This window comes from Diadema setosum, chromosome 22 (assembly GCF_964275005.1).
Source record: "Diadema setosum chromosome 22, eeDiaSeto1, whole genome shotgun sequence".
Classification (NCBI taxonomy): Eukaryota; Metazoa; Echinodermata; class Echinoidea; order Diadematoida; family Diadematidae; genus Diadema; species Diadema setosum.
Genome location: NC_092706.1, coordinates 15,193,390 through 15,217,784, shown reverse-complemented (window position 1 = coordinate 15,217,784; position 24,395 = coordinate 15,193,390). Strand labels below are relative to the sequence as shown.

Below are 24,395 nucleotides of genomic sequence, written 5' to 3'. Positions count from 1 at the left end.
CCGGGTTACAAAATGTGAATCAATCATTCTGGTGTCCTCACCTTTTCGATGATCACCTTTCCTTCAATTTTGCAATTTCCACTACATAAATCTCATTTTTACCCTGTTTTCCCTACACAAATTTCAGTGTCAACAGAAATTGCTTTAAAATTGACCACCCCCCCCCCTCGACGTTTCGCGCCACGATTCCGCAACGCGCAAAGATTTTTTTTCATTTCATGACTTTTTTTCCTTGAAGTCTGTTGCATATTTTGAGACCAAATTTGCAATGTCCAAGTACACCATTTTGAAGTTACATAATGTTTTGCATATGCATGTCAACCCTGAAACAGCACAAATTTGTGATATTGTGTGCAAATCCAATGCAAATTGTGGGTTTTTGTTTTTGTTAAATTGATACAAATTAGATTATTTCAACTTTTAATCATTGGAATTAATCAATTCTAACAAAGATAAGCTTGAAAAAGTGTCTGCAGCTGATTTTGGCAAAAAAATAATAGAAAACAAAAAGTCGAAAAAACAAAATACATAAGAAATTCACAAAACAGTAAACAAAAATTGAGTTTGATTGTGCTATTTTTTTGCAGGAAAATTGTTTGACATGTTTTGAGGAATTCTGAGACGAATTTAGCAATTCTTCAGTCTTTTTAATGGAATCACAGGCGAAAATATGATTTCGTGCATAAATTTGCATAATTAACTAAAAATAGAAAAATCAATATTTTTCTACTGTGTGACCATATAATCTTGTCTTTGACATCTGGCTCTATGCAGCGATCATGCCATCGGCGGCCGAGATCTGAAAGGGGAGGGGGGTCAATTGACAACCCCCCCAAAGTCAAAACTTGGTCTTAAATAGCCCAGTTAGAATAGGTTCAAAGACCTGGTAGGGTGTGGAGAGAAGGTTGGCCCGATTAAATTTATGTTCATTAGCAGCCCACGGGGGTACAATAAAAAACCACCATATCTAGCAAATAGCTGCTAGAATAGAATTGCTCTTTAGCAAATATGTGCATCAAAGCGTACGCTCATCAGTATCGTTTAATTTCAGTCAAGATTCTTTGGCTGCATGTGTACATTACACAGAGATCAGTGATAATGCTGTATACAATTTGTTACGGGGATTCCCGAATATATCCAAGTCGGACCAGCCTTTTTATTGCATGGTATCCCTGCACTACCAGGTCTGTAGAGGGATAATGCACAACACCGTCCTTATTCCCAGCTGTGGTCATAAAACGTCACTTCATGTTTAATGTTTTCTGTTAGTTAATGCAACACAAAGATTAGCTGACTTTTCATAGTTTAACTGCAAAGCTGATTATTGGTAAGAGGATTGAGCCATGAATTTCTTTGATTTCTCAGACATTGAGCCGATGTAAAAGACGAGAGAGAAGTCCGTATTGATTATGGGTAATGCGGTAACTGATCCGATATTAATGTTACACTCGAGACAATATAGAAGCATTTGTTACCAATTCACTGTTTTGTGACCTACTTTTGGAAGTATACCTGTGTACGAGGTTATAGCTGTGTCTCTTCTTGAACACTGGGGATGATATTCCCACTCAGTACATGCCTTTCAAAGTCCAGGTTGTTTATGTTTTGTTTTTATGTTGTTTTTGTTATCACCTGAGATATATGTTCCATTTAAGTTTAAAAACCTCTTAGCTCTTTGATGTTAAAGTGAAGCTTCGATGAGGGGCCAGTACTCGTGAAAGGACAATGCAAAGCCTGGCAAGTTAGGGGAGCAGAGAGTGAAAGAAATGACAGGGAACATTACACAAATGACGGTGAAAATGGCAGATATGACGTACAAATGGGTGTTGTATTACAGAAGTACCAAGAGAACAGCCCATGTACAGATCTGTGAAGTATATCCCTGTAGGTATGCCACTATGTGTAGAGTAAGACTTGAGAAAAGACACATTCTTGTCCCAATGATAGCTGTCTCTCTCTCTCTCTCTATGGAAGTAGTAGAAGTGTCATGTAATATAAACAAAGATTTATAAGCTCTGCTTGGAAAAGATGAGGCATTGTGTGTAGGCTGATCAGAATGTGGTACTCGCATAAACCTAGAAAACCCTGTTTTCAACATAGAAATTTCTCTCTGTTTAATACTTTCGTGTTGAGTTTATTATACAACTTTTATCTTTCTATTGAACAGTGGCAGAGTAGTAGAGCCAGTTAGTATTGTTCCTTGCAAACGTTACAATTTTTTAACTGCTTGTTGCAGTGAGTCCAGTTCATATTCGTTCTCTATATTCTCTTGATCTTTTTGCTCTCTTCGACATCTTTTGCTGAGATTTTGATTCTTATCACACCACATTCTTTGTTCTGTATCCTTGAAGTGATCTGAAAAGTCCCAAATATATTTAGATGATAAGTTAACCGACACCTTATCTGTCAAATCTAAGATCCTCCTCCTTGACAAGCTGGCTACAGTGAAAATATATAAACTATGTACAGTCAAGTTTAGAGACCTCATATAGTTTTGATACTGTGCTATTTAAAGGGAAAGTGTCCAGGTGTGTCATACCAGGTGATTGCACAATTCCCACACATCCTGGATCTGCAGGAGAGCAAAAATCACCATGGAATGTATACATTTTTTGCAGACTTTAAAGGCCATTGAACTACCAGCATAGATATAAGTATGTGGGACAAGGGCCTGGAATGTCTAATTCTTTGTGAAACTGTGATCAGGATGGGAAAAACATTTTCAGTGGATGAATGTCACCAGCCCTCAATGAAGTGACATAAAGGCTGGTCATCCAGTAACCAACATCCTGATGAGAAAAAAGAATCGATGTGGCAGTTTATCTTATGAATGTCATGTTGTTTCTAGGATACTAGCTCAATTTCAGACCCCTGCTGTATCAGGTTTTTCTGTTTGTTTGGTTGGATTTTGTTACATGTGTAGGTTTCCTTTCAGCGATGTACCAGGAACTATTACAAACTTGTATCCTTTCACACTGAAGATATGGGGATTTCAAGAGCATTTTAGAATCTTGCATGGTCATGATCTGACTGACATGTTGCATAGTGTTAAGAAAAAAGTAAGAGGATAGAAAGCTGGTTTGCCTTCAAATTTATGTGAAGCAATAATTCTGCATTGTGACTGATTCTATGTTAGTGTGGAGGCATGGGTCTTTATATAAAACTGCATCTTTGTTCTTTGTCTGCGAAATTAGAGAGAGTCCATCAAACTTGGATGGGAACCAAACACGCCCATTGATTCGTCACCTAGATATTCAGTGATAGCACAGTGAGGGAATATTTTGCTCTACCCCAAATTGTCACACAAAAAAAACCCTCTGTGCTGTAATTACACTGTATGCCTCCAAGGGTTTGATGCTTTCACATTGGTGTCTCCTTGTACATTCATCCAGCTAAAATAATCACATGAAATATACAAGCTGCATCAGTATTCATTGTGAATGTGGTATATAAGTACATCTTTTGAATGCTTACTCCCTATACATAGTGTTACATTAAGAACTCCCACTGCAAATGATTTTAGTTAGTGTATACTAGCAGAAAGAATGCTTACATTGAATAATTGTACTTTTTTTTTTCTCCTTTGACAAAGTCCGTCAAAAAGTCTTGCAAGAAGTGCTTGCAGAAAACAAAGTTCATTTTAATGTAGGTTGTATATGGTTATATATAAATATATATTTACTTATATGGGTGTGTACATAGTTCTGCTATTTTCTCTATGTAAATTATAATGGGCATATATTGATTTATCAATTACCAGTTTCACTAGGATGAATATGTGTGGTAAGGAAAGTGTCCGACGGAAGAGATTACAGCCGTAAACTTTGCACAATTTTGAAAACATAGAAGGCGGCTGTTGGGAGAATTTACAACATTCTTGTAGAAGAGCAGTTATTTTTCATCCAAGTCATGGCTGTGGAAAGACACATACTTTATGCTCAATGGCCGAGTGGCATTGAATACTTATACTAACCATGTGATTTCACATGGTCCTGTGTAATGAAGTTTTTATACCAAATGTGTACAAATTGAAATTAAAAATGCCAAAATGAAAGACAAGTTTGCATCTGCCTGATTTGTACATGCTGATTGATTCTTGCTATGATGTGACGCTGATTGACTTGCTATGATGTGACATCAATACACTGTAGTCTTGGCAGGACATAATACAGAAATATATAGAAGAGAGAGTAAGAGAGAGTATGCAGAGAGAGAGAAAGATATGAGAGAAATACATAGAAGAGAGAGTAATAGAGTGTGCAGAGAGAGAGAGAAAGATATGAGAGAAATATATAGAAGAGAGAGTAAGAGTATGCAGAGAGAGAAAGATATGAGAGAAATATATAGAAGAGAGAGTAAGAGAGTATGCAGAGAGAGAGAGAGAGAAAGATATGAGAGAAATATATAGAAGAGAGAGTAAGAGAGAGTATGCAGAGAGAGAAAGATATGAGAGAAATATTGTAAAAGTGGAAATTTTCGCGGTGTTGAAATTTTCGCGCATTTCGCGCAACCAGAAACTAGCGTGAAAATAAAAGCACGCGAATATTTTTGCTTGCCATACATTCCTGTGCGTGATGTCTTGATTCTGCGCAATTAAAAACACGTGAAACTCTTCTTACCTGGCCAAGCGCGAAAAATTAGTCGCGCGAAAATATCCATTTTTACAGTATATAGAAGAGAGAGAGAGAGTATGCAGAGAGAGAGAAAGATATGAGAGAAATATATAGAAGAGAGTAAGAGAGAGTATGCAGAGAGAGACAGATATGAGAGAAATATATAGAAGAGAGAGTTAGAGAGAGTATGCAGATGGAGAAAGATGAGAGAAATATGCGGAAGAGAGAATAAGAGAGAGAGTATGCAGAGAGAGAGAGAAAGATATGAGAGAAATATATAGAAGAGAGAGTTAGAGAGAGTATGCAGATGGAGAAAGATGAGAGAAATATGCGGAAGAGAGAATAAGAGAGAGAGTATGCAGAGAGAGAGAGAAAGATATGAGAGAAATATATAGAAGAGAGAGTTAGAGTATGCAGATGGAGAAAGATGAGAGAAATATACAGAAGAGAGAGTAAGAGAGAGTATGCAGAGAGAGAGAGAAAGATATGAGAGAAAGAAAGATATGAGAGAAATATGTAGAAGAGAATGTAAGAGAGAGTATGCAGAGAGAGAGAGAAAGATATGAGAGAAATATATAGGAGAGAACGTAAGAGAGAGTATTCAGAGAGAGAGAAAGATATGAGTACATGCACACGTGAATGTATATGTAAATCTCTGCATTATCTGTCTATTTATACACAGTAAACCTTGTGTGAGTTTACATCTCATAAGTCAATGCATCAAAAAAGGCTTCTTTTTTTTTTCCATTTATTGGCTTTCATTACAATGTTGACTTATACGCAAATTGAACTTCTTCATCCAAGTCAACATATTTTCTCTGGTCCCGTGTGTGTTGATTTACGTGAGGTTTACCATCTATATCCGCGTACACTGTACATCGTTTCTGCAATAACTTCTGACTCAAGTATTGTCCAGAGTTTTATGCCCAAGTCACAGTACCTGAATTTATATTGTTGTTTCATTTATTCAAGTATGATGTGTATCTAAAAATTAGATTCGCATGAAATACAACCACTTTTTGGATGTGAATGGTGCTCACAGCTGTGCAGTGCACGGCCAAAAATGATATAAAAAAGCACAGTAATTAAAGATGTTTGAAAAAAAAAGTTTGGTTTGGCGAGTTGGAATGGGAGATATGAAAACAAAGGCTAGACTATTCATGAATTCAAAAACATGTGAAAATATCAACTCTGATCCTGACATGAATGTGACTCGCACACACGCATATCTCCGTTCAGCACTGTACTTCACGATCGTGAATTTAACCACTTATGAAATTGTCCACAAACCCAGATTAACAAAAATAATTAGTTTTGCTAAATATATGGCGTATACAGTATGTCTTTTGTCGTTAGAGGACGTATTGTGGGAAGCAAATACGTTGGTTGAGAATGATGCCTCGAACACTACAAAAACCATGGCTTTAGTGGCAACTTAACTCCCTTATCATTCTCACCTGATAAATTATAGGCAGATGGTCTGGAAGTGAGCCTAGCTTTTTGCAGGCTTTGTTACCCCTCGTCACAATAGTGGAACATCAACTTCCTGATACGATGTCTTTGAAATCCTGACTCTGGTTTTCAACATTAATTGTCCCATCTTAGTCTGGATGCAAGAGGCTGAACCTTGTTTTACCATCAACTCAATGTTTTTGATGGTTCTATCCTATTTTGAAGGTGCTGAATCCGAATCTGGATGATGCAATCATGTATCGATGAGAGTTTTCAGATACTCAAAATGGCCATCAAAATGGCCACCAAAATCTGAAATTCCAATTCATTTTCTTATAAATGGTATAAAATTGGGCAAAAAATGAGGTTCTACATATGCTAGTCTATGAGAATTGTATTCAATTTTTAACAGAAATGGAAACACTTTAAAATTTGCAACATGTTTCTGTTGAGAATATCATACGTAAAACATGTGAAATTGTAGGAGTTTTAATCGAGTCTGAAATCACTTTTTTTTTTCTTGTCTTCTTGATGTGAACATGTTCAGATGATAGAGAAGTCCATATAGGAGATGGCTGGATAATCAGGGTTAGACTGTACACAGTTTGTTAAAACCACATGCAGTCCAACCCAAGTTGTACAGCCATAGCAGGACTGGGATCCATCTGGATTGCCGGATCAGCAAGATATGCACAAGCTCGAAGCAAATTGTGCCATTTTTGCAACTTTACCATGGGACCAAAGTGGGAGACTACATTCATCCCATTACAGTGAGCTCATTTTCAGCATTTCCTACAATACAAACAAACAAACAAACAAACAGACAAACAGACAAACAAACAAACAGACAAACAAACAAACAAACAAGCCAATAAACCCAAACAACAAATACACATCTCAGACCATTTTTTTTTTCTTTCAAAAGTGTTTGCAAGTGTTCTTTCTTTTTTATTTGCACCAGACAATGGTAGAAGGGAAAGAGATAAACATATCCGCGTGACAGTGTGGATATCCGTCACACACTACATTTCACAAGAGGATGATGAGTTTGATCACGTCAATGGAACTGACGAATGTCTTGGGCGGGTCATTGTTCACTGGAGTCAAAATCGGATTTCCACTCTCGCAGCTGCTGAGGAAGCGGTGAAAGCGTGCCACAAACTGGAAAAATGAAGAATGCCTCCTTCCCTTCGGCTCCACAACCGCCAGTGCTTGCCTCCATTTCTTTTTGAGCAACAGGGTGTGTTTGGGCAAAAGTTGTAAGATTTATTCTTTATAATTATAGATTTCAACCGATACCTTTTAGCTTCCATGATTAGTCACTACTTGAGTAAATAGATTACACTCTACAATCTGTCATCAACAACTCAGGCACTTTACTTCAGTTGTACATCAGACACAATGAGAAGACCAAAAAAAAAAAAAGTGTAAATCACAAAAATCACCTCTTAAATGGGTGAAAATACTTGATCTTTAGATGCCATTTAGATGGAATCACACTGCTCTGCTGGGGAGACAACCACAGCTACCTTAACAGAACTCAAAATTATCTTCCATTCACTAATTTTTTGTCCACAAAGTGACTCGGATCTCACTTTAAATAGCTGTGTGAAGACATCACACTCAGTGTGAATTCCCTGGGTTTTTTAGACCCAATCAAATATTTCACCAGGCATGGGAATCTTGTTTACAACTGTCAAACCATGATTAGGATGAAATGCTTGAAAGGTGGCAAAACACATAACATAAATACACACTTACTCTTGCCTGTTTGTACACAATTGGTCCAAATTAATATTCACACATACAAGGGACAAGTTTAAGTCTCTCCTGTAGAATCACTCCACAGCATTGTGACTTGATGTGCACATAGGAGGAAAAATTTATCCAAGGCAATGGACAGAAGTCAAGAATTTAACTTTTACATTATTACTGCCCTAAAAAGGGGTAAAACCCACACGATTTCCTCTGATTGATCACTTGTCAAAAAGAAGTGATGCTCACTGACAGTGGGCAGACCACTTCCAATCATGTTGGTTCGTGACAAGACCCTTCATGCCAATGACTCTATACAAGAATAATGCCATTCAAAGATGTCCTCATTTTCACTTCCAGTAATATCAGAAAGTTAAAATACTTATATACCTGTTGAAGATTCAAACCTACATGTACTTCTAAGTGACACTGGAAAGTTAAATCTCCATGGAAACAATGACAAACAAGTATGCTTTACATTATCCTGAGTGAGTTTTTTGTTTGTTTGAAAAGAACATTTTGTTCTAAGGAGCAAAAAATCATGGACAAAATGAATGAAATCAATATCTAAACTTTACACTGTATCCTGCTACAGTAACCAACACTCTCTCATATTCCACATTGAACACTAGTCACTACAAAGTCTGAGATTGGCTGGTCATTTGTTGGTAAGACGAGGTGATATCTTCCAATCCTGAAAACTTTGCTACCAGCTGGACTTACAGATACCTGGTGGTTGCTTGGATTATGTGCAGTAACAAGAGGTGAGAAAATATATTATCACATGTCCTTCATGTTCACATCAAGCTGTGTCATTTTTCCTACACGAGAGTGGATGGTTATGTACATAAGGAATAGAGAGATCTTCTAAGAAAATAATACTAGGATGGAAAAGAAGACAATTTTCATTTTCTATTTTTCTTTTCGGAATCGCATAGAGAGTCTCGATCATCTTATCACCCAGAAACCGTTTGAGGTAGACTGTTGTCGAAGGAACATATAATACGTTGTTGCTTCGACATCAATCTCACACTGTGGGACTACACACAACACAAAATGTATACAATGCCATTATAGTTTGACGTGGGAGAAAATAGTGAACTTCAAAAGACAAAACAAACAAAAATATCATAACACATTCAATATCATATGATAGTATCTGATGATTTGTTAGATTTACTTTCTAAGTACATGCTGACAGGTTCAGTATTGTAACCATCCCGAGATAACACTCATTATCTGCCACGGTAATATAGGATTTGAGATCATCTTCCAAATACTATACCTGGTACATTATCGCTTCTCAATTTATTTCACTTACTGCCTACAAATGTTCAACTTTTCGATCAAGCTACCTAATCATGTTTGGATTGTCTACACAGGTCACAAATTGAAATAAACAAAGAGAAGAAAAATAGAAAGAGTGATTTTGGATTTGTCCGCAAGGTGCCAAAATTGATAGATTCCAGTGACCTGTTATAAAATGCATGCAAACAATTCAAATTTCATTTTTTTCTCCTGTCTCCGGTGTTCTCCATATAGCATCAACTTATCTTTATTTGGTAATGATAGCATAATTCTTAGTAGCAGAAATGCATCTATAAGTATAAAATAACATATACTACATGTATTGATAACGGCTATCCTACTAGCCTCTCCTCCGTCAAGTGAAATCTTCGTTCACTCTCTCGTAATCACCATCCATCTCTCCCAGTTGACGATGCAAAGCCTGGCTAAGATAAATGGAACGTATTCTGTCTCCGCTTCACAATGATCACATCATATACAGGACCATAATAAAATTTGGTATCAGTTGCAACTACGCTTTAAAATGCCTTTGATTCAAATCATACTCAAGGCTCTAATTCGGTCTATGGGTGGTGTAGTTTCGTATGTGCCATCAATAAGGAATTACCACATCAGTCATATTCTGTAGAATTATACCGAGCTTATCAAAATAGATTTTATCACAATAATGAGAGGGATCACTTCAGTCAAGGTAACCTGACTGGTCGGGGAGAGTCAGTGAATGCTAACTTGCTTCGGAGACTAAATTGGCCGAAACTTGACGGAAATAGGGATGGTGATGACAATGGATGTGACAATAATCGCTCATCTAATCACAGTGTGTGATGACTATTTTCAACCCATTCTAGTTATACCCTCTCTCTCTCTCTCTCCTCCTCCTCCAAATTCGCTCCCTAATAACTCTATCTGTCATCCCCACCACAACGTCGCTCGGCCCTGTCTCGCTACCCCCACCGCCTCCTCCACTAGGCCATGGTTCCAAAGACGGGGTTGTGACGGCAAATGCTGGGTCCATATTCATCATACTGAGCCTTTGTGTGGGAAGCATTGTAGAACTCAGGCTGCAGGACAGAAATGGTGTACAGCAAGGGAGAAATGGGGAAAGAATGATATTAAGTCAATGACAGGAACAGGAGATCAAGAAAAAAGAAAAAAATAGCTGTCAATTGTTAAGGGGAAATAAAAATATAAATATTTTTGCAAATTTTGCAGGTTGAGAGCTGTTCGTGAATAAAAATTGTGACAATATCAACCTGATCCCGACACAAATGTGACTTGCAAGCACATATTTCTCTGTTTATCACTGTACTCCACGATCGCAAATTCAAACACTCACAAAATTTTCAGGAAGTCCTGATTCGCGAAAAATCAGACTCACTTAAGACATGTCGCATACAGTAATCATCACAAAGAGATCAGGTTGATCAGGATGAACGCTATGTCCTCTATTGAACAAATTTAGAAGTCAAGGTATAAATTGAAAGTCATCCGGTTGAAAACAGGGCGGTGACTGCAGAAGACAGGCTGATGTAGACAGATTTTTATTTGTTGTTGTTGGAGACCCTAGTGGCCACTACATACAGGTGGATGTTGTATACAGGTAGCTGTTAGATAGATGGGCTCTTGCTGTGCATAAAGACACACAAGTATATCTTCACTTCAAACTGGGGCAAACATCTCAATAATGACTACCGTAAAACCAGAAATATTTGCTAGAGTATCGGTAACTTTTGGCCCTCGGCCAGGTACCTGAGATGAATTTCCCTTGTTTAATTCCATGAAGTCAAAATACAAAACTAGTATTACACATAATCTGTACGAAATTTGCATGCTTTTATTTTCCACCTCTACAGTACGGCTTTGGAAACATTCTGTAAACTTATGTTGTAAGTTGACTCGGCTTACCGTGGAAGCCAGCATACTGCCTCCAAACCAGACGGCATACCGCTGCATGTGATGGGTGATAACTGATGTCTCAATGGGCTTGGGCTAGGGGGGAAACAACAGGGAGAATCAAGACATCTGATTGGCTGCAGCGGGACTTATCTCTTCATGCATAAACAAATGACTTCGTAATGACTGCAGCTCATGAGGTAATAGCCAATCAGCTTCCACGAGGGGGGGTGGGGGCTGCAGGGTCTTAAAAAAAGCCCCCAAATCGTTAAAAACGATTAAAAATACAACAAAACTTGTGACTTTCTGGGAGTTCAGTCCGAAGATTTTTCCTGCTAAAATGCTCATACACATTCTGTGGCATATGTCATGCATCTACTTCTTTATATATGAATGTAATAAACTCTCTAAGTCTAGGTTTGTTTGTTTGTTTGTTTTTTTTAGTCCTTTGTTGCTCAATGAGCACGGAGTGCACAAATAAAAGATGTCCCACCAAGTTTCCACGCTTCAGTTACCAAAGCTTCTGTTTCACAAACATATGATCAGGATGGACTTCCATAGCGGTCTTCTAAACAATCTCAGTCATACCCTATACATATCAACACACTGCCAGGCATGATGTACACGCTTACCTTCAGTCTGCCGCCACTGAGCTGCTCACTGAGCTTCAGACGACCATCAACGATCTTCTGGACATCACGCTTCAACCGTCTGCCGAAGTCACGGAACATGGTGGAGCCACCAGAGAGGACGATGTTCTGAAGGGTGAGGGGGAAGCAGAAAAGAGAAAATATTTCATTTCTTACTCATGTATGAAGGACACTTTCCTGTGTCTTGTGATTCACCATATACTGACTGAAAAGGTAAGCAGGAAATAGGGTGAAATACTTGTTTATCAGCTAATAGCCTTATGGATGTCAAATACTTTTTTATCTGGTCTATAGATTATTAATAGACCAGATTAATCCTTATGCTATAAGGATTAGAACCAACACTTGCTGTCGGGCGAAAGCTCGGTGGTCTAGTGGAGATGACGCCTGTCCGGTGATCAGGAGGTCGTAGGTTCGAATCCTGCTCGAGTATGTACGTCCATGATTTTTTATCATGGCTACTACTAAAACACTGATCAATTCAGTGCTCATTTACGTCGATGTAGGGCAATTTGTCAATCAGTTGCAATGAAAACATCTCAACGGAAGAATTTCATGAATTTGAATAACAAAGCAGTACCCGCTGCATGCTATAAGGATTAGAACCAACGCTTGCTGTCGGGCGAAAGCTCGGTGGTCTAGTGGAGATGACGCCTGTCCGGTGATCAGGAGGTCGTAGGTTCGAATCCTGCTCGAGTATGTACGCCCATGATTTTTTATCATGGCTACTACTAAAACACTGATCAATTCAGTGCTCATTTACGTTGATGTAGGGCAATTTGTCAATCAGTTGCAAATTATTATATGACAGTGACAGAACTTGCTAGTATTTCTTTACATTTTGAGTTGCACTTTAACTACTTTCTAATGGTAAAATGACCTAATTTTCAAACATTTTTCTTTTCTAAATGAATTAAACATCGGCTGATGAAGAAATAAGAATCAGAAAAAAAGAAAGTGTGATCTGGGGATCAAATTTTCGTCTGCAACTGAAAGTTCTTGTTCAATGTTAAAGAAATGCAAACCTGGGGCCCCGTTACATAAAACTTGTCATCAGTGACAAGTTGTCATAGATGTGACATGCTACTGAAATCCTTGCATCTGATTGGCTAAGAGCAAATTTGTCATAGAAATGTGGCAGTTGTCACTGATAACAAGTTTTATGAAACAGGCCCCTGGTCAGCTTGAATGTGTTCAGAAATAGCACACATGCTGAAACTTGCGCAAAATTTGGCAAGGGGCCACAATTCATGACAGCAAAATGAACGAAAAAGCTTTTGCCCGCATAATCCAGTACATGCAGTGTACTCGTAATGTTTTCATGGTTAACAATTCGCAAAAGTTTCACGCTGCAAATAAGGCTGTCAGCTCCAATCCCAAGTTTCATGCTGCCAATGTTTATGGTTTTGGAGTATTCACTTTTTAAGGGGGAAGGGTGGGGGAGGTAATGAAAAAAAAAAGAAGAAGATGAACTGACCTTGTAGAGTGGTCGCCTGACATCGATGGGACAGTTCTGGATTACAGTGTCCACAATCTCTGAGATTGGTGTGGTGAAGTCTGGGTTGGAGAACTGTAGGTGGAAAGAGAAGATGGGAGACAGAATTCAGTGGACATGTATGGAGTACTGTACGAGCTGAAATTTTCGCGTACAGATATTTTCGCGAATTGGTCCTTCGAGGACATTTTCGCGTGTTGTTAATTTCGCGGTTGCGAGGGTCTAACTGAACTTACTTATTTGCGCGTTGTTATTTTCGCGTGTTGTTATTTTCGCGATTCAAAGGCGATTCGCGAAATTCGCGAAAATCAAACCACCGCGAAAATTTCAGCTCGTACAGTACTCACTTCAAAGGTTCTGGTCTGTGATCTGGCATTGATCTTCTTATTTCCACTCAAAATATCATGATACAACACTCTAATCTATTTGTTACTATGGAAAAATGCCATAACATTTTCATTCCTGAACATTTATGTGAGAAACCACTTATAATGTATGAGACTTTCTCTGCAATAAAGTATATTAAAGCTTCTTTGAACCATCACCACCTCCACTACCACCATCATCATCCTCATTACATGTACCATCACCATTACCAGCACTATCACCACCACAACCACCATCAGATACCACCACTGACATGACCATTATCATCATCCCCATCCTCAACACCACCTTCATCACCATCACTACTATAAACCACCATCACAATCATCACCATCATCATCACCATCATCATCCTAATTACATGTACTATCACTATCACCAGCACTATCACCAGCACTATCACCACTACCACCGCTATCAGTTACCATCCCTCACACCATCACTACCACCACCACCATCGCAATAATCATCGTACTGTTGAAATCACTAGTATGAGTCAACATCAACATCACCGGTCCTTACCTCAGGGTGGAAGAAGATTTCTGGTCCGAGGAACCTCTCATAGGCCACATCAACGCTGAACTTCTGCTTCGTGATAGAGTTCACCCCATCATACTTCTTGATCCATTTAGCAGGATCTGTGTCATATTTGGCAAATTCTTTGGCGATGTCTGGACAGATGTAACCCCATCGTTCCTGAAAATGAAATATAGAATTAAAAAGAAACACTTTGAATCAATCCTGCTCATAATGAAACCCTTCTCCTACAGCAAACATGTCTGGGATGCTTCACGAAGTCTTCAGAAGGAATTGGCAAAAGAACTGAAAATTTGGTATCAGGAGATGCGTAAGACTCTATGCTCAAAAGTTATTGAAGACCACGGTGCAATTTTCCTTGGTTTAGAAATGATCACGGAATAACCACAGGAGAGCGGAACCCGCCCACGTGATTTTTCTGCAATCAGGGGTTTTTCAGCCTTATTACAGGTAAATCTTGCTGATATATGTTCAAAGTATTGGTACTAAAACAAACAATTACTGAAGTTGAAACTCAAAATCATATGACTTTGTATATATTTAATACACAATGGCAAGATTCTGTCCACAAGTCCATTTGCAATGGAAATCTAACACTTACTGCCGACATATGTCTACTGTCCTTTATAGATGAAATCTAGTGAGACATAATGAAAGCTAGCCATAAGAACATTATTGAGAGAAGGGTTTGACCTATACGATGTGAGTGTGGGGTGTTCCCTCTTCTACCACCCACCCACCTTGATTGCCTTGGCTGTCTCCAGGGACTGCTCTGGGGGAATACCCGTCTCTCGCTCCCTCAGTAGCTGCTGCACAAAGTATGTGATGTCACGACCAGCGATGGGGATGTGTTTGATACAGCTCCCGATGACGTAACCCTCCGCCTACGGGACGAACAAGGACACACCCAATATGGCTGAAAATACTCATAATACTACATGCAAAGATCATTATACAAAGGTATACTTCAGACTTCAGGTTATAAATTCATCTATCTACTATACATTAATTAGAGGTTTTAATACTAAATCTGATACTCTATTAATCAATTTTACATTATTGTCACAGTAAATTGACTTCTCCAAATCACTGATTGAAAAGTCATCATGATTTTTGCTGATATGAGTATGCCATCAGTATAACACTCCACTCATCACTTATGAATAATCAAATGGATTCACTAATGTACAATGTACATGTATGCTAAAACAGCAATCACACAGGCATACACTGTACATACACATGAAAGGCCTACAAATAAATCATGAGATGTAGATAAACATCACCTGTACATCTAGAATGACTACAGATGTAGACATTCAGCTAAAATGAGAAAAAAAAAGATGACAAAAATTAGTTCAAATGGCAAAGAGAAACACAACAAGTAATAGAACCCAATTCACACATACACACACACACGGACTCCCAGCAAGTTTTCAGACACAGACACAGACACAGACACACACACACAGACATAGACAAACAATACATCCAACAAGTTTTCACACTCTCTTCCACCTACCACTGGTATAACGTGAGTAACACCATCTCCACTGTCCACCACAATACCGGTCAGGGATCTCTCTGACTGCTGTCTAGACGTCCATGAGGCTGCTAACGCTAGCACAGCCTAATTGGAAAGACAGGAAGAATTAGATTAAAGGGATGTAATCAGAGGGTACATCTCAAAATCAGCTTACTTTGTGACAACTCATGGAACAACCAATCTCATATACTTAACAAAGCTCTCAGTTTCAAGGAGAAGTAAGTTTCAGATAGAACTAGTTATAGTAGGATATTTCTGTCCACAACCTCATCCCAATGATGTGTAACAGGAACTATTCAATGAAAAGGTACACCCATGGTTCATTGAAGAACAGACTGGAAAAGCTAGCGTGTTGTGCCCCACATGCTACAAATAATCAATATAACTGCCTTCATCACAAAATAATGGTGATGGCATATAAATTTTTTCTGAGAAGGAAATTGCAACCACATCACTAGGGAGGTTCTCGCTTTAGAAACTCACTCAGCGTACTGCCAAGCTTTTAGAAATATTGTCTGCAGAAGAATTTTTGTCTTTGTAAAAATAGTCTATTAGCCCTAAAAAAAAAAGTAGCATCTGTATAGAGAATGTAATCATTGTTCTTATCAGATTTAAAGCAGCATGGGAAAGTTCAATTGTTCTCATTATCAATTTTACTATACTCTTGTCTCACCAATAATGGTCCTAGAAGTGCAATTTTTTGTCGGTTTACCAATACCGGTAATGCTGTTATCTGGTCAAAGACGCTCTAATTTCATTCATGCTGGTTTCGATGACAGTAAAGGTTGCCTAAATTTAACAATTTTGCCTAAAGACTAAGCCTCTACATTTCATGCCAAGATCATATCACATCACACATCTTCATAATGAATATTTGCAAATGACTGTGCAAAATTTCTTCATGTAGCATGTATTACTGAGTATTCATATGACCAATATGCAGCACTTACTTGGACGGCGATGTAGAGACCCGGAATGTTGAAAGACTCAAACATGATCTCCGCTAGATACTCTCTGTTCTCGGGCGTGTTTAGAGGAGGTTCCGTCTGATATGGAAATAAGACAGTTGCACGGGGCAGGTCAATGTAGAGGTCAAAGGTCAGATGGCGGCCAATACAGGCAATAGAAAGGCATTACAGAAAAATCAATGAAAATATTGGCTATTGGTCTTTGTAATCATTTGTAATGCTTCTGATTAACCAGTTTAAAACATGAATCTAGGGATACTTAGCCCTAACCTTAGGTTAGCAAACTATTGCTACCTCTAAGAGAGACACCTGTACTTATCAGCCAAGAAACACACTGAACAATTTCACATTCAAAGAGAAGATACATGTATCTGGCAGAGTCTGAATAAATCTTTGAAAGAGTATCTAGAGAAAGAGAATTAAAATTGAATGAAACTACGTAATTCAAAAATTTGCACCTCATAGCAGATAAAGAAATAACAATTGTAATTCCAATAATCACATTTAGTTAAAGTTTGTGACAAGAGAAAGGTGATACTTATACTCTGAGGTGGTACTGGGTGCTTACCAAGAGGAAATAGTGATCTTCTGGTTCCGCTCGGAGATATTTGAAGATACTCTGCTCAAGAAACCTTTCCATCAAGTCCCAGTCTTCCACGATACCGTGACGGATTGGATACTGGGTGTGATTAAAGGAATAGGAAAGTACATGTACACTGTATGTTTATCACCTGTCTGAATTTTCATGGTGCCGTAAATAGCCCTTTCAGAAACAAACTTACAGTGGTTCTACAGAGATATGAACATCTCTGAAAATAATATGCAGTATAGAAATACAAGTTACAAGCATATAATCATTTACTCACATTTCAACTCACATTTTTCACCAGGAATTCAATTGCTACCTCTCTTCGAGGAGTCTGCGCCTATACAAATGCTGTGGATCATCATCATCATCATTTTAATTAGAGATTACGTAAAGCAAATGTGACACATTACATAAAGTGTATGAAACATAACAATACAGGCAAAAGTATCACTTGAATTCAAACATCAATCCTGGTATAATGAGCTGAATGGAATCAAATGGATGGATGACTGTTTACCTTGCAGGCATAATTTGGCTTGTCAATGGCCTCATCACCAATGAAGAAATCCAAATCATCTACGCCTCGCCCCAGTCGGCGTGCTGACTGGTCACCAACCTTGGCTGATTCTTTGATGGCGATCGCTGTAGGATGAAGTCAACATGAGATTGTCAAAACCATCATCAAATTTCAGGATCATTTACCAGCAAAGAAGGCACTGCTTTAAAAGAAAGCCTTTGCACATGAGCAGTAAATGAGGAAAAGTCTGAGCAAACTCAGACATAAAGATCACAATATCCTAGCGATATCGGAAGGACAATGTAGGGAAAAATCTGCTGGTTTTCATGAGAGGAAAATAATTGACAAATGATTTTTAAGGGAAATCTGATGTACTCTAAAAACCACTTGATAATCAATAATCGGAGGTAACTATTTAGCGATTATGCCATACCACCTAATTTAGCTTGTAGTTTGATAGCAATCATATTTATTTTGCAAAGACCTTGCCAATTTTATCATTTTTACTGACTGGTTCCTTCTGTGTCACTGCTTTCAGCCAACTGACTTCCTCTAACAGTTCATTCTCTTTTAATGGTAACAATTGAAGTCCATGAATAAGTTTTGGCCTAACCATGGATTAGATTCCTCTATGTTGTCTGCTTTATCACATATCACAACAGTCACCATTTCTAACTACTCTCTGCCTATCATCAAATCCAATTTCCTCCTTCTTTGCTTGTATCTGTCATTGAACATTTCCTCTTTCTCTCTCCCTCTATCTCTCTCTTTACTGATCTTTTAGCCGTTTGTTTCACATTCTTTCAACCAATGCTAAACAGACAAAGTGAAAGCAATTAACATTACTCTCAGAAGGTATGGTATTTGTTATAAAGCATTCAACTACAACTGAAACATTCATAAGTGACCTTTGCATGGATACTGCCATTTAACACTTCCATTTAATTATGAACTTTTGTTGGGGGGGGGGGGAGAATTGTAACCATTCAACTCTGTCAGTTGTTTTTTTAGAACTCAATTTTCATTTCAAAGTAATTAGATAATACAATAAGATACAGTAACACAAATAGATACACTATACACATAGCGTGTAAGTAATACTGTAGATGAACAATGATATCAGATGATACATTAAAAAGCAGATTATCTGAATGGTAAAATGCACTCTTCATGTACACCATCTAATTGACATTGGCATTTGTCATGAACAAATATGCAGTACTTAAAGGGACTGTACTGTACTGGTTGAGGAGGGGATTCATGCTTTGAACATTCCTAAGTGAGACAATGAGAAACCTCTCATGAAATATGAAAGAGCATGTAATTTTAAGGATTCAACATTTATTTGACGAAATTTGGTTTTCAAATGGCAGAGATATCCAAAAAAGTGATAACAATAATAGGCGACAGGCCACGCCCTTTATTAGGATCTCTTTGTTTCATCTTGTTTTTGGATATCTCAGCCATTTCAAAACCGATTTTCATCAAATAAACTTTTGATACCCCTTAGAATTGCATGCTCTTTGACATCTCATAGAGTGGTTTCTGAATATCTTGCAAAATGTTAAAAGCTAAATCCTCACCTCGACCAGAACTGTACACACCATGCAGAAGTAAAAACAAATGCATTTGCAATCATAGTATTCACTAATAGGCAACACATTTATAAACAGACAGAGAGCCACACACACAAACTTTTTACAATTGCAGTAATACTGAGAGATTTTCTGGACACGACAAAGAAGCTTAATTATCTAACAAGACTCTTATATGGGTCTAGCGCTAACCCGAGTTGCCCACTTCACTTTCATGGCACTACACCTGAGGCAAACTATATCTAAAAATCTTAACATTCAGTGACTGCTGTAGGCCCCCTGCACAACATCCTCCTGATTCGGGGTATTTAGGAGCCCTGCCCTAGAGGCCCTCTAGGAACACCACCACCACATGCACAAACTACATCACCTCCCCCCGCCACATTTATGATTCCTGCCAAAAAATCCTAGATCCAGACCAAAGTCTGAGCTACAAAAATCTAATCAAATGTTTCTTCTATCTTATGTGCTATTATTGACTTTTCCTATATATTCAAGTTTTATCCAAACCTTTTCACAATTTTTGAAATATTTTGCACACAAACAATCCAACACCAGCAAAAAACATAATCATAAAACATAAGGTAATAATAATAATAACAATAGCCACAACAACAAAAACAACAACACACATATAATATATAATATGCTTACATACATACATACATACATACACACACCACGTATCTATACTGATTAATCTCTGGTTTGCACACTGTACTTACCCGATGGCATGATAAACTGGGGTTCTGTATTTCCTGCATATCCCAGCTTACAGTACCTGATGCATGATAGAAATACAAACCTGTTATACCTCAAAGTCAAACAGCTGATGGACAACCAAACTTTTATTGTCAGTACTACATGTATCTTGTGTTCTCCTTTTATCCTTATAGGTATTGTGTTATATGAAATGGGTTAGTCAAGTACCAGTTAGTGATTGGCTAAACACAGTCACGTGATGGAGGTACATTCGTTATGTTGTTATGTTCTCCCATGGGAAAACATTTTCACGTAACAAATACCCGCGCGCACAGTGAATTTGGCTCTGCGCGAGCTAGCGCGATCGAGTGCATTGTGCACGTGCTGGACCTTTACGCTAAGCGTACCATGATATCAATAAGGTACGGTGGTACGGTTTGATGTGCCACGAGCGTGAAATCAAGTGATAATGATGGTATTTGACTAACCCATATAATATAACAGATGATGAATTTTGTTGTCGGGAACATACCAAACGTTCGACCCTCGGGGTTTGCAATGCTATTTCGGGAGGCTATAAGTCCCAAGACAAAGTCGAGGGACTTATAACCTCCCTCAATAGCATACCGAATGTTCCACCCAAAGTGTTTGAAATGCTATTGAGGGAGGTTTTAAGTCCCTCGACTTCGTCTTGGGTCTTATAGCCTCCCGAAATAGCATTTCAAACACTTTGGGTGGAACATTCGGTATGTTCCCTTCCCCGCCAGTCATCATCTATATAACGTCAGACTTGAAATGAAGTACTGGTATAGGTGATTACTGTAAAAGTGGATATTTTCGTGCAACTAATTTTTAGCGCTGGGCCGGGTAAGAAGAGTTTCGCATGTTTTTAATTCCGCGGAATCAAGACATCACGCACAGGAACAAATGGTTAGCAAAAATATTTGCATGCTTTTATTTTCGCGGTAGTTTATGGTTGCGCGAAATGCGCGAAAATTTCAACACCGCAAACATTTTCACTTTTACAGTATGCAGGAAATAATTTCTCAACTCCAATTTGACTATCAGTATCAGCTGATGAATGGTATTTCAATTGTTATTCTGTACACTTTTATGGAAGAAAGCTGTGACACACAGATAGCTCATGTAGCAGTGGTATGAAATATGCAGAGCAAATGGCAATGCCACGTATACCAGGAAAATTATTCACTTTATTTGTTATAGTATAGTTTATCATATTAAAGCAGATCCAACTATCCTTTATTTACATTCATTCAACTTTACATCAGAGTAATTTCCATGTGCAAATGTAACACTAACAGCTTACAAGACAATACTACAATGGCCTCATTTTGGTCATAAGACAGCGCCAAATTTGACATTTAATTGTCATTGGGAATTTAATTTCAAAGCAACCTGAGCATTTTTCATAAAATATGTTTGTGCCAATAAAAGAATTAGACACTGCTACAGGTACCTGGACTCTAAACATGGTCACTTCACAAGTACAAACAGTCAAAGGTTTATCAATCCTTTCTAGAAAAAAAAAAAAAAAAATTTAAACCATAAGGTGGTAATGTAGTTAGTATACAGAATATTTGACCTCTCTGGGCCATAAATAAAGAAAGATAATGCATCGAAAGACATCAACATAAAAAAAGAACAGAAATAACACATATGTGCACAAATAATGCCATATAATTTCTAATCTAGTATGGTAGTAACATGCATAACAGTGCCCGATATGAGATGATTCAAATGTTCACACTTGATAAGGTCCAAAGGAACAAGATTCTATCAACTGTCACAATCAATAAGGCACGATTATGCAATTCACAACTGTTAAATCACTTTCACTTTTTAAAATTTTACCAGTGATCCATATCCATTCCACATCAAACAGCATTTGTGAGGAGTATTTCAGAGGGATGCGGGGGGATTTGTAAGGCCAAGCCCAATTACCGCAATGATCCTTGGGATTTTGTATTTTTGTGCCTTGTGCCGTGGCAGTAAAATAATGCAGAGACAGAGTCTTCACCAAATTTCACAGACAATGAGATAGACAACATCTTCACTTATATGACATCAGTGTGTGCAGCGGGTCCCATTTCATTAAAAAAGTTGCTATGATAGCAACTCTTGCTGGCAGAGCAATTATCATGGTAACGACAAGAATCCAGCTTCCTGATTAGCATGGCTGTTTGTGACTGGAAGTTGCTATTCTAGCAAGAGTTGGATGGGTCCCTGATTCTGAGTCCCGAGAACATGTAGAATATACATGTGTCTTTGCATGTAAATTTAGATCTTGTATTTCCTTGTCAGCTTGTGCTGTTCGATGGCGCACCAGTTAACATAGCCTAGGCCTAGGTGCCACTTTATCTGTCCAGATCCCGTATCATAATACAGTGCATAATTATCACTACCCATGACACTAACTTATAAGCTTACAATGTAGCTTGCACATCCACATATCACATGGATCCTACACATCACACGCAGCACATAAAGCAATGGGACTATTAATCAACACTGCACGAATGGGAGTTGCCCGTCCCTCCCCAGAACCCGGCATAACGTAAATCATGTAATCTTGGGGAACATAGCGAGAATTTTCAGCAACCACTTACCCAGTCCCTGGGTCGATAACGCATGCAGGTAACCTGCCAGCCATGATTCAGGAACAATTCTGCACCGTGGACGCAGAGAAAATAGATTTTAGGGCCGTAAATTGCTTCCCTGAATCAAGTACAAGGAACTGACATGGGTTGCATAGGCGGAAGATGTGCAAGTGAAGATTTCGCTTCCTGAATGCGTCTTGAATGGTCGTAGATGGCGCTCAACCACTTGTCGCACCACTGGACCGGTAATCGAATCGTGAACGAGACCCAGTAAACAAGACCGAGTAAACATTTTGTTGTTACCAGGAGGTATAATCCACCTTAATAAACTTCAGGAGATTGCAGTTTGACAGGTAGTTTATTCCACCACCCTGAGTTGACCCCAAATTAATCTTGCCTGCAATCATGACCTCACTGAACGTCTAAAATCTACTTTGATAAGACCCCAACCATGGAAAATTGTGAGAAATCAAACTTTTACAACTAAAATGTGTTTTGTCTATCCCTGAAACGACAAATACATAATATGTAAAAAGAAAAAAAAAGAATCGGTTTTGTTCATTTCATTTCATCTATTCATTTTGATTTTCAACAAAGAGTATAAATTTACAAGACATTGTTTGTTGTGTCTTCAAATTTCTACTTCTTTGATCTGTAAACAATAATCATCGTGCCTCCGATTCCCTCAAATTCGTTTTTGTCTCTTATAGCGAATATTAAATCGACGGAAGGGGGGGGGGGGTTGATGGGGTTATCATTTTACATGCTTCTATTGGAGTCAATGTTGCTCTGTTGGAGTTAACGCCCGGATAATCGCAAATTTTAATGGCCGGTGCATTAGTTTTGGGGGTTTCTTTTACCACTTTTTGGAGTACTTTTAGGGCCTGCTTGCATAATGAAGTGGTGAAAAGCTTCAGAGAAATTAACAAAATCTACATAGTTGTGTAAGTGGGATGTCAACTATTCATTATAAGAACACCTTCACCAATGAAATGATAGGTTGGTCATGTTTCATGCCCTAAAAAATGACTTCACCATGTTCACTGACTGCAGACTATCAGTAAATAATGATTAACGCGGATTGTTTTTTATCTAAAATTGGTGATCTTTTCTCGCTTTTCATGGTACCTCTCCATGTTTATCCACATGTACGCATGCAGAGAAAGTTTCAGTTTCAGTAAGTTTTATTTCTCCAAGTACATAACAGAAAATAAGTGTAACAATATCAAATCAAGTATTCACAAGTCACAAAGACAGAAACAAGATTTCACAGTACAAGTATATAATCACATGAAATAATACATGAATTTCATTACAGATCTTTAAGTGTATACAGGTGGGAGAGACCGTTATCAATAAGCAAATCGCTTGACTTGGACAACGGCCTCTAAACATCTTATATGCCTTGTAACATTTTTTTTTTTTTTTGGTAACTAAAGGAACGGAACACACACACGTAGAACAGGATATCGTAAAAATCGTAAGTATTTTAAATATCATTTGACCGAAAAGGACAACACAAGGTCTTTTCTGAGATGAATGAATCTTCTAGCACGAGAGTGATCACCGTCAGCCACTCACACAATTCATGAGACTGGGTTAGAGTTAAAAAAAAATAAAGATAATAAAAACAAATAGATAAATAAATTATACCTGCACTCTGAACGGATGTCTCCTGAAGATGCCAAGGATAATAGCCCTGTATAAAATTAGTCCAGTCATATCTGTGAATTGTTACAAAACATCCTTTATCTTCCCTATGAAAAATCT

At 38.1% G+C, this 24,395-nt stretch overlaps 1 protein-coding gene across 1 annotated transcript; it reads right to left on the bottom strand.

Annotated features, from left to right (window-relative positions):
• Positions 1-9,371: 9,371 nt before the first annotated feature.
• On the bottom strand, positions 9,372-22,768 carry LOC140245562 (actin-related protein 3). The gene is made up of 12 exons (XM_072325127.1): positions 22,635-22,768; positions 20,031-20,086; positions 17,711-17,835; positions 17,173-17,283; positions 16,587-16,682; positions 15,613-15,720; positions 14,831-14,974; positions 14,076-14,249; positions 13,149-13,241; positions 11,654-11,779; positions 11,034-11,117; positions 9,372-10,189 (listed from the first exon to the last, which is right to left on the bottom strand). Exons 1-12 carry the CDS (start codon positions 22,676-22,678, stop codon positions 10,094-10,096), a joined length of 1,257 nt encoding a protein of 418 aa, XP_072181228.1. The 5' UTR covers positions 22,679-22,768; the 3' UTR covers positions 9,372-10,093.
• Between the last annotated feature and the right edge of the window lie 1,627 nt (positions 22,769-24,395).